Genomic DNA, 11703 nt, shown 5'->3' with positions numbered 1-11703 from the left:
TTCTCTCAGCACGATTTGATCTCACATATCTTCTATTGTTACATTTAAAAACCAGACATACCGTACACGTCAGATAACTTGTAGCAAATGGAATCTTCTTCCCAATATTCAGCGTATTGGGTGGTGAATTGTAGTGACAAAAACACCGTCAAGACAGAAAATAAGACAGTGATTGTGATGTTGTTTATTGCCGGCTGAAGGTGTTTTATCATTTTAAAACATGGCCAGTACTCGTTTTCGCTTTGCAGATATTCGACGTGGGCCATGAAATCTTTCCAAATGTATTCTATGTTGAACCAGCCGACAGCAAAGAATGGAAGGACGAAATACGCAAGAATTTCTACTGAAATCAATGAATTTATCAATGTTGCACTGGGTATGTGGCTCTTCTCTGAGTAGATTGCGTAATTCCAGTACAAATGACAGGACATTTTGAATGCATTGACATTTACTTGGCAAACTATCCAGCCCGACACAAAGTTGTTTAATCGGGAAAATTCGACAAAGCTTTCCATTATTCTCTGTCGACAGATTGAGTTGTTATCGTAGTGTTTTTTACAGAAATTTGCGACCGATTTGAGATCATTTTCAAGGGCACGGCGTAAAAGCAGTACGATGTACCAAAAAGACGAAAACGTAAGAAAGGCCAACATCTCTGTTAAGAAATAAAAGACACCCCAATAATCAATTGAGGGACAACCTGTGAAAATTTGGGAAAACTCGAAAGCAATATTCAGTGATAAACAGACCAATGCAAAGAGATAATAAACATATCCGGCAAAGGTAGAACCACTGATGTCTCTGCGTTTTAAAAGTCCAAGTACGTGGATGTTGGTCAACGCATAGATAGCCCTGGTATCATCTGGACGACATGATATGCAGAACGCCACCAAGCGGTAGATTGCTATCGCCGCCACTGGTCCCATGAAGCAAAAGTACGACAGTATGTACAAGGTGAAGTGTTCGTTTCCCCATCGCTCATAAGTCTTGTGGAACAGACTGACGATCGTTAAAGTCGATAAAATACACAACCAAACAGGGCGACACATCCTCTGTAGTCTCGATTGTTTTGATGATCCTGATTACAAAGGTAACAAAGAGACAATCAAATCAGTACATCATGTCGGACACACCAGAATCGTACGTTATGCACAGACTCAGCTTTATGTCCCGAATTATTTGCTGATGTTGTTCAGTTTTCTACATTAGTCATTGCGATGCCGTTTTAGATATTGGTACAAAAGAATTGGACAAAAGGTCGAAGACTTCAAAAGTCGCCCAGACCCTCTGAGGCAAGGCGGCCAAAGCGAAGAAATAGGGTGTAGGCTAATTCAGAAGTGACTGTTTTCATACAAAATTATCCATGAATGAAGTCCAATTGACATATTAAAAACCTTTACACATATACACACACTCATTTTATATAGTTTGTTCGGTGGTTTAGGCAATCGGCCTGTTTTACAATGCAGGAAAATATACATGGACAGACTTAGGGCAAATTCATAATACGTATATAAATATGACTATATGACATTGGAAGTGCAAGATATACCGTACCAGATCTGGTACGGTGTATTTACATTAAATTCTCTCTTCGTCTGAGGCTGTAAAAATATACTTTGATTAGGTTCAAAATCGTACGGGGATGTTAAGAATTCATCACATTTATAAATTTCCTGAGAGTTGGTATTTCACAATAATATGGTGAAAGAAAACGTTTCTCGAATTTGTGTAAACGGGACACACCAATGAAACTAATTTTCAACCTGATGTATATCATGTATTGGAACCGCAAAAGGAAATGTTTCGGTTAGCGTGCTGCATATATATCGACAATATTTTGACTTCATTGTTGCATATGCAGTTTTAACCATAACTTCAAGCAAAGCTTTGAAATGAATTATACTTGTATTGGTGATAACATTTGTGATTTCATAAGTATACTGAATTTTATTCGGAGATTTAAAGTTACTTAGGAACATCATGAATTGATATAATGTGACCCTTTTTAGACCCAACTGTTGAACGAAAACTGGTGCCAGGAGTGTTTAGTTGTCCCTGTAACTGAAACATCTTCCTACCTTTGTATTGCGTCAGAGGGCCTACGTCATCGCATACTTCACAGGTGTCAACCTGGTTGCTATTTATATCAACTAATGATGGCGCTGTTTCTGTATGTTTGATGCATCGCCGATGGTTTGCCGCATCGAATGGGAATCCAAAGAAAGCCAAACATAATCTCACGAGGAAAGGAGGCTTCTTTGGTAATTCACGTTTGAATTTGATGAGATCGTCAATTCCATTTATGCTACCCGGAAGTGGCTGATAATGATCCATTTTGTGTCATCAGATGTTTACTCAAGAATTATTAACAGCTACCTGTCCTACAAAAAGGTCAGATTATTTAAATATAAATACACACTTGGTCCTTACGGTTAGTACACAGAAACAGCAATTCGCCGTTTTCCTTTCCATAACCATAAACACCAAACTTTTACGCACACAACGTTGATCAATTGTATTATATTTCACGTGCTTGAACTTTGATTTCACGATTTTCTATGAGACAGCTTATTAGCATACGTGTCTGGTACGAGGCCGAAATTGCATGAATGATATATTTGTATAAGTAGAATGAACCTTGGGCCAGATTTGCAAGTTTTGATAATACTGTGTAGTCAACTCACAAGGGCTTAGGGTCAATTTGAGTTTCAATTATTGATAAATTTTAGGTAATGCGTTTTTTTCTTATCCTTACCTTTGCATGGCGAGCTCTTATTTTTTAAGTCTTGATCGTAAATGTACTGTGTTAAAATTTCCCTTGGTAAAGTTTGCACAAACGTTTCAAATTTTTAATTGCAAGGAGCGTACAACTTTATTGTTAATCAAGAGGAAAAATCGTTCCTCGGGATTTTTTGGCAAAGAAACCGAGACGGGGAGCGACTTTTTGTTTTAGGAACCAGCAAAATCTCCCACGAGTTACATTGTTACTGATGACTTGGAGTCTAGATTTTACAAACTGTCCACAGCAACAGAGGCATTACATGTACTGGCAGTGTTGACAGAACAAATTATGACTACTTCCACAATCTCCCTGAAGAAAACAAAAAACTGTAGAAATGGGCACAACGAAAAATTGCAACGTGGAAGTATATCTATACCATAATTTCATAAAAATTCCATATTGACTAAGTAGAAGCGGCGATTCTGCGGAGCAATTTTATCATTCTTCTTCGCCTTACTTTTGTTCGTCTTGTCCGATGGGCAAAATTGAACTCATAAATTGTCGACCACCAACTCTGTCGGCAGATCTCAAGCTTCTAACAGAACAAGTGATATCCAACAATATTACTAAAGTAGCAGAAAACGCCATAAGACTGAACCCTGACTTTGTTTCCAGAAAAAGGAAATGCAGAAGATGAAAAATACTGCAGGCATTTTCTCAGAAAATGTAAGACACCCGTATAAGTTCATTGTGTTGATAATAGAATTAAATTCGCCGTACTGAATTACCGATGTAAATCAGGAAAGACACAAGCGTCTAGTTGGCAAACTTCAAAGTTCATTCTCTCCGTTATTCACAGCACTTGACATGACACAACATGAATGAAGCCTCCTAAATAAGTTATATTCTTTATATCATATTTTGGCGTGTGATGCTATGGAAATCTACCACTGTCCTTGAGCGCAAGTAGTCTTCAAGTAAAACTGCACAGCGTCCGCACATTTTGAGGAGATACTTGAAATTAAACAAGTAATTGTAAGACCAGAGCATCTATATCTTGTCAGACTAAACACTGTAAACAAAAGACAGCTCGGGTATACTAACTAAAAAACAAGTGAATTACTCTGTGAGATAAATGCACGCATGGAGGCGATGTGATTTAAGTCTTACCTTTGCCAGCAGTTAGATGCACTTCATATACTTTACGATTTTACAGTCAATAGAGCCCTTTTCAGTGACTGACTACGAACAGTTGTATCGCCGTAACTGGAAAAACACTAACACGGAAACAGTGAGGCGTTTTTTATTTTGCCAAAGGGTTGACACATGGTATCTGTTCGGGGTTAAAATTTAAACCACATCTAACATTGTCAACGAGGAAATCCCGATTTCACACGAAAAAAATAATGCAGACAGGTAACGCCCGGTGCCTTGATGCGAATGCTAAATCGTCTGAAGCGTCCAACCTAATCACTTTATGATGAGGGTAACATCAACAATTACATGATTCTGTGAAAACATGAATATGTAGGTACGAATTTTTAGTTTTAAAACACGGGAGGAACAGGAAAGAATCGGATGAGCATTATCAGAGAATAACAGCCTGGATACTCTGTCAAGGAGGCCTTGTTCATACATATTCATAACGTCATCCGTCAACTTCGGTCGGTGTCATACTATAGAAGCACTGGCTACGAATGTCCAATCATGACAAACACTGCGAATATCGCAGAACTGAAAACCGTTTTATTTTTAACAGATGTCAAAACTTTGGGGTTTTTTGCAATTGTTTTGTCTACTGCATTGTAATCACTCTACAAAGGATGCGAAATCAAAGGTTTCTCCGTTTTACAGGTAGCATTTATGACCAATCACCATAAAGAATATTACATTTCAAAAACCCAAATCATCAATGAATTTGTCCAATAGTAAGTTGTGCACTTCTTGATGATGAGGGAAAAGGGGTGACAATTCCAAGACCAAGGAATATCAAGCCTTGTCCTTGCAGCTGTAGCAATTCACAATGGGTGGTCGAAGGACCATGATTCAATACACTTAACACTCATAAAAAGAATATCAAGGTACATTAATGTGCTGCAAGTTAGTTTGGCACTCCTACAAAAACTACAGCAACAGGGTAGTTTGGCAGTCCTACGCACACTACTGCAACAGGGTAGCTATACGCTCTATTTAGTTTTAGAGTCCTACACACACTATTTAGTTTACCAACCCTGCAGTCTTTACTTTCGAAGTACTAAACACACTACAGCTACAAGGTAGTGAGGTAATCCTTCACAGACAATTCTACTTTGATAATCCTACACAAATTATTTATCGTACGTTTTCTTACGGGTTCACTTGTTCACAAAATCAGTATATTCCCTGAACCGGCCGAAAACATGCTGGTGTTTTCCACGCCTCAAATTACAACATTACCTCACCTTTGACGGTTTGAGTGAATAAAATTTGCAAAAACGTCACTTGGTCAGTTTTGCCACTGCTGATGAGAGATCACTGTAAACGCAATCCAACCAGGAATCTAACCTCGTGTAATGTATTGATTTTAAAGTCAGTTACGCATCATTCTGGAGGATTTTCAGTTTCGTCGTATATGTTTCATGTACAAGAGTTGCACTTCAATATGCTATAAAATAGCACTTTTTCATTTAATTAATGTTCTGAATGTTGTCACGCAATCATATCATGGCATGATTGACCCTATGACTTTAAATAACCCTATGTCCCGCATAGACGTTGCGAATCGTCTGTTCTGTCACTGAAGTAAATCATTTGTTAACTGTTTTATTCATGTTTGCGGATTATGTCAGTTTCACTTCAGTTTGTTCACCAAATGAGCGCAGCAGAAGCAGAACTGTACTAAGTTTTGAGTTTTAGAATGGTTTTACGGTCACAGTCATCAAGGAAGAAGCAAAGGTTAAAGGTCACTTAAGAAGATGAGTTTACTTTACTGTAGGTTTGCTTCTTAACTGTTTGTTCACTGTTAATGTAAGTTCAAGCGATATTCAGTATCACAGCAATATATCCCCATCAACGTTTATTCCTTAGGCTTAACTGTACGTGTAGATATCCTGACAATGCAGTGAATTTTACCAGAGAGAGAGAGAGAGAGAGAGAGAGAGAGAGAGAGAGAGAGAGAGAGAGAGAGAGAGAGAGAGAGAGAGAGAGAGAGAGAGAGAGAGGAGAGAGAGAGAGAGAGAGAGAGAGAGAGAGAGAGAGAGAGAGAGAGAGAGACAGACAGACAGACAGACAGACAGACAGACAGACAGACAGACTACTATTAAACATCCCAACCCGTCTTCATGCCCATACATGTAACACTGGCAAACAAAGAGTTATGAAATCCCAGCAACCTTCAAGGGCCAAAACAATTTCAGCTGACCGGTAAACTTCCGTAAATTCACATATAACTTACAACACACGGATTACAATGACTGAGCAAGATATTCTGGGATATCAGGCACCAATATCAAAGACTCAAGATGCATTTCATAGTTGGCAATTTTTCATTTTTTTTCCCTTTTTCACTTGTAAAGTATCTGTTTTGAGCCTGAAACAGAGCAATGAAAACTGTGACTACTCTTTCCTGGTGTGAAAATATGCAACGTATACCTAGATGTAACCTGCTGTAACTCTGATGGAAATATTCCAGTTACTGTAATACATCCACAAGTATTTCCCAAAAGTGGCTATTGCGTAGTGACCTGAAAGCGAATAGACCAACTATTCGGTGTTGACAAGGAGTTGCCCAGTTTTTGTTGTCACTCTCATGTACATTGCTTGATAATGATATCTACATCAAATACTACGTAGGTGATAGGCCAAGTCAATGATCTTGTTTCGTGAATACGAAAGAAAAGGAGTCGAGATTTTACATGTACTCTATATTTTATTTTATTTTACAAATAATGAAAAACTCAATATATCACAGTTATCAGAGAATAAATGTATAAAACTGCAGGATAAATTTTACATCGAAGTACATCGAAAATATATGTCAGTATTTATTGAATAACGAAACTCTATCGAAGACTATTGTTCTATACGTAGACCTACAGGTAGAACAAAGTTGTCACAGGGTTGGTTTAAAGGAAAAGCGTATTACAATTTTTTTAACACAAATCGATTAACCAAATACAACTTTCAAAGGCTGACAAAGAACCGATACTACGTCCATTGTCAATGTAAACAAGCACTCGAATGCGAATGAGGTTGACCGAAAGCTGCTTTGATTTTTATATAACAGCGAAGCAGTTGACTATTTCTGTGTCGTAACCCATTGATATGTGTCTCCTGCGTTTATAGACAATCTTGTCGAGATATTTTAACAGGGAGCAGTAAATCAATCAAAATTTTTAAAAAAAGTATATTGCAAACACCGTACGTCTTGACCAGCGCTCCTTCCCCATGTAGCCAGGTCTCATATTTCCTCTACTGTTAAATTCAAAAACCCAGTCGTATTGTAAACATCAGTTAACTTGTAGCACATGGAATCTTCTTCCCAATATTCAGCGTATTGGGTGGTGAATTGCAATGACAAAAACACCGTCAAGACAGAAAACAAGATGGTAATTGTGACGTTGTTTACTGCCGGCTGAAGGTGTTTGATCATTTTAAAACATGGCCAGTACTCGTGTTCGCTTTGCAGGTATTCGACGAAAGCCATGAAATTTTTCCAAATGTACTCAATGTTGAACCAGCCGACAGCAAAGAAAGGAAGGACGACATAAGACAAAAGTTCGACCGAAATCAATGCATTTATCAATGTCGCGCTTGGAATATGGTTCTTTCCCGAATAGACGGCATAATTCCAGTACAAATGACAGGACAATTTGAATGCATTGATATTTACTTGGCAAACTATCCAGCCAGACACAAAGCTATTTAATCGGGAAAATTCGACAAAACTTTCCATTATTCTCTGTCTACAGATTGCGTTGTTATCGTAGTGTTTTTTACAGAAATTTGCGACCGATTTGAGATCATTTTCAAGGGCACGGCGTAAAAGCAGTACGATGTACCAAAAAGACGAAAACGTGAAATAAACCAACATCTCTGTTAAGAAATATAATACACCCATATAATCAATTGAGGGACAACCTGTGAAAATTTGGGAAAACTCGAAAGCAATATTCAGTGATAAACAAACCAATGCAAAGAGATAATAAACATATCCGGCAAAGGTAGAACCACTGGCGTCTCTGCGTTTTAAAAGTCCAAGTACATGACTATCGGTCAAGCAATAGATGGCCCTGGTACCATCTGGCGGACAAGATGTGAAGAACGCCGCCAAGCGATAGATTGCCATCGCCGCCACCGGTCCCATGAAGCAAAAGTACGACAATATGTACAAGGTGAAGTGTTCGTTTCCCCATCGCTCATAAGTCTTGTGGAACAGACTGACGATCGTTAAAGTCGATAAAATACACAACCAAACAGGGCGACACATCCTCTGTAGTCTCGATTGTTTTGATGACCCTGATTATAAAGGTAAATAAAAATAAAATAATCAGTAAATGAAAATTAGGAAACGCCGGAAACTTTATACGCAAGCATAGACTTGACCTGTAATTTTTTTGAATATGTCATTCGATTTCCTGAAATAGACATTGTTGGTGCCGTTATAGAAATTATTTCAAAACAATAGAGCAAAACGTTGAAATCGGAAGTTAGTATATTCGAACGGGACGATTTTCAAGCCATTTTTTCAATACTGCTAATAAAAAAACATACAATTCACATATTGAACACACACACACACACATATATATATATATATATAATATATATATATATATATATATATATATATATATATATATATATATATATTATATAATATATATATATTGCTAGGCGTTGAACTTGTTGTGGTTACTCTACAGTCTGTTTCATGGGCTGGGCAATCATCCAGTGATTTTGGCGCGTTACTATATGTATATATACTGTCAGGTGTATATACAAATGAAGCGGTTGTCATGTGGGTCCTGGTGTTAATGAGAAGGAATTTGCTTTTGTATGTACAGTTCGAAAGACATTCTGTGCGCTTGTCAAGGAGTGTTGAACAGTCCGAGTGGATAATATGAAATTTCTCTGTGGTGCAGAGGTTACAGCGTTTTGCTTTGGTTGAATAAGGCTTGGCTCTGTCAATAATAGACCATGTGGTGTTGTCTTTTGTGTCGTTGTCCTTGAGGGTCCATATGTATTTTTGAGAGTTCCGTACTGTTTCTGTGTTTGGATGTTTTGAATGTGCATTTGTGGTATGTAAGCTTACATCTTGTTTTAAGGTTAAGTCCGTAAGTTTGATGTAGTCACGTTTTGCATTATGGCCTGTAGTAACGGTGGTATTTGCATACATATACCTGACACAATAAAAACGTAGCAACAGGCCCGCCAAAATCACTCCTGATGATTTCTAAGCACAAAATTCAGTTGTCCAGTGAGTGACTCGAAGCCACGAGTGTATAAGATAAGAATTATTGCTACAACGGTTTCCTCTGTCTGTCTGTCTGTTGTCTGTACGTACGTACGTTCGTATGTATGCGTGTATGTTGTACGTATCATTTGCTATACTGACTTTATTGATTGATCTCAACCGTATACGGAAATTAAAGTTTCGTAGGAACATTATGAGTAATATAATGTGACCCCTTTGAGGTCCAGCTGTAAAACGCTAGTGCCAGGTATGCTTACCTTTGTATTGCATCAGAGGGCCTACGTCATCGCATACCGCACAGGTGTCCAAGTGGTCGCAATTCAAACTAACTGATGATGGCGCTGTTTCCGTGTGTTTGATGCATCGTCGGTGATTTGCCGCATCGAACGGAAATCCAAGAAAAGCCAAACAGAGTCTCATGAGGAATGGAGCCTTCGTTGGTTTTTCGATGCGATCGTCAATATCATTTATGCTACCCGGAAGTGGCTGATAGTGATCCATTTTGTGTCATCAGATGTTTACTCAGTGTGATTTACAGCCACCTATTATGCAAAGGGGTTAGATTATTCACTGGTAAATGTAAATAACATACTTATTCTTTATGGGTAGTACAATGTTAACAAGTTAAGAGAAACGTTTACGTGTTATTTTTTCAAATAAAGACATGGTCATACAAGGCAGACTCTTATAAAGTTAACGCTAAGCCGCGAGTAGGCGAGACGAAACTCGTACATAAATCATACGTTGGTAGTAACTCACAATGGTTAAAACAATTTTGACGTTTTCTGTTTCATATCATGACATACCTTTATAAGTAAGTTTTAGGTTATGAGTGCAACTTTTATCGAAATTTACAGTAATACAAAAAGTGACAAATAAAGCCACAATACAGCGATTTTAATAGTCCTAACTTAATCTCCCATCAGACGAACCAAAGAAAGAATAGCACTACAGGTATTTTCACATAAAACATTATAGGCACCCCTTATCGAGTTCAACGTGGGCAGAATGGTTAACTTCGTCGCACTGAGTTATGAATTACTGGTGAAAATATCTAGGAAAGATGCAAGCTATGAAAATGTATTGTTGTCAAGTTCAAAGTGCATTTTCTTCCTCCCAAAGGTAGAACGCGCCTCGGGGACAGAAATTTGGGCTTTCAAATTTGATCAATTCTCTTCTGATCTACCACTTGTGGGGCTCATTTTAAAGCTCTTTCTGAAAGAAAAGTTTTCACCGTCTTACTTTTTCGAAAATCCAAAATTTTATTTTTCCCATAATGTTAACACAAGTATGGCGGCCATTTTGAATTTAAAATGTGGGGAAATCTTAGGTAATTTTTCTCTCTACTACCAAATTTTGCACTGTGACCCCTGATTTTTATTCTTGCTTTGATAAGAGAATGGTCGAAAATTTCATCGAGGAAAGTTTAAGCAAAAGTTTAAGTCTTTCATTTTCGAGGCGCACACTACCTATAGGCCTAAAAACATGACATGACATAAATGGGGTCTGTAACAAGCTATGTTCAATGTATTTCATCTGTAGAGATGAAACTATAGAATTGTACCACCGTTTTACCGTTTTTGAGCAAAAGCTGCTGTATACAGAAGTTTTGTATGCAGAAGTTCTGTATACAGATGTCTACAGCATTCCACATATTTCGAGATTTCTTCAACGCAGCTGGTATAGATCTCATAAGACTAAAAAGTACGACACAAGTAAGCAAAGTACAATACAACAATGTATCACTGAGTAAGTTAAATGCGCGCACAGAGGCGCAACGATTTAAATATTTCTCACCTCTGCTAGCAATTCCATGAACTTCAATTCCTTCACGATTTATCTTGGACAGAACGCCTTTCGGTGACTGCTTGTCGCACCACAAACAGTAGTCTTTGTCGTCGTAATATTGCAAAATGCAAACACGGAAATAACGAGACTGTTTATTTCTTTGTGGTTGACAAACGGACCCTGATCGTGGTTAAAGTTTAAACCACATAAAGCGTCACGGGGGAAGCCCCGATTTCGCACGAAAGAAATTATTCAGAAATACCAGGTGCCTTGATGCGAATGCTAAAGCGTCGAACCTAATTACTTTACAATGAAGATAATATCAGCAATTTGTATGATTCTGTGAAAACAGGAATGTGTAGGTTCGAATAATTGGCAATAAAACACTAACAGAAAAAATTGAAATCTTTTCTGATTATCCAAAACGCATTGCTGCGGTTGTAGCTGTGTATACACCCAGGAAAGAAAGCATAATGTTTCTTGCTGTACATATATTGTGTCAAATTTTCCAGTAATACAGTTAGTCCATGATGCTAAAAAAAGTTTGGTGCCTTATGTGTCAGTCGGCCCGAGGATGTCTCCAAAAAGGCCAAGCAGGAAGGGGTTTGCATATCATCCTCGCGTGATTCGATCTACAGCAGACTCGTCTAGTCAACCACTTTCTCTCGTTCGCTTGAAATAAAAATTCAACATAAACCGATGACAGTGCGAGCGGCGTGCAGAAGAGTCATTATCA

General features: G+C 38.0%; 2 protein-coding genes across 2 annotated transcripts; both read right to left on the bottom strand.

Annotated features, from left to right (window-relative positions):
• On the bottom strand, nucleotides 1–3966 carry LOC139119914 (uncharacterized). The gene is made up of 3 exons (XM_070683875.1): nucleotides 3896–3966; nucleotides 2082–2384; nucleotides 1–1078 (listed from the first exon to the last, which is right to left on the bottom strand). The coding sequence occupies exons 2-3, from the start codon at nucleotides 2335–2337 to the stop codon at nucleotides 45–47; spliced, it is 1290 nt and encodes a 429-aa protein (XP_070539976.1). The 5' UTR covers nucleotides 2338–2384; nucleotides 3896–3966; the 3' UTR covers nucleotides 1–44.
• A 3071-nt stretch (nucleotides 3967–7037) lies between these two features.
• On the bottom strand, nucleotides 7038–11108 carry LOC139119913 (uncharacterized). The gene is made up of 3 exons (XM_070683874.1): nucleotides 10977–11108; nucleotides 9437–9721; nucleotides 7038–8221 (listed from the first exon to the last, which is right to left on the bottom strand). The coding sequence occupies exons 2-3, from the start codon at nucleotides 9678–9680 to the stop codon at nucleotides 7164–7166; spliced, it is 1302 nt and encodes a 433-aa protein (XP_070539975.1). The 5' UTR covers nucleotides 9681–9721; nucleotides 10977–11108; the 3' UTR covers nucleotides 7038–7163.
• Nucleotides 11109–11703: the final 595 nt, after the last annotated feature.

This window comes from Ptychodera flava, chromosome 20 (assembly GCF_041260155.1).
Source record: "Ptychodera flava strain L36383 chromosome 20, AS_Pfla_20210202, whole genome shotgun sequence".
NCBI lineage: Eukaryota > Metazoa > Hemichordata > Enteropneusta > Ptychoderidae > Ptychodera > Ptychodera flava.
Note: the sequence above shows the minus strand (reverse complement) of the source record. Positions and strands in the feature narration are given on the sequence as shown.

Bases quoted from the DNA above. Each gene is read 5' to 3' on its own strand.
- LOC139119914 (XM_070683875.1), bottom strand. From the start codon at position 2,337: ATGGATCATTATCAGCCACTTCCGGGTAGCATAAATGGAATTGACGAT. The intron at 1,079-2,081 runs GTAGGAAGATGT...CTTTGTAATCAG, and splicing joins CCCTCTGACGCAATACAAAG to GATCATCAAAACAATCGAGA.
- LOC139119913 (XM_070683874.1), bottom strand. From the start codon at position 9,680: ATGGATCACTATCAGCCACTTCCGGGTAGCATAAATGATATTGACGAT. The intron at 8,222-9,436 runs GTAAGCATACCT...CTTTATAATCAG, and splicing joins CCCTCTGATGCAATACAAAG to GGTCATCAAAACAATCGAGA.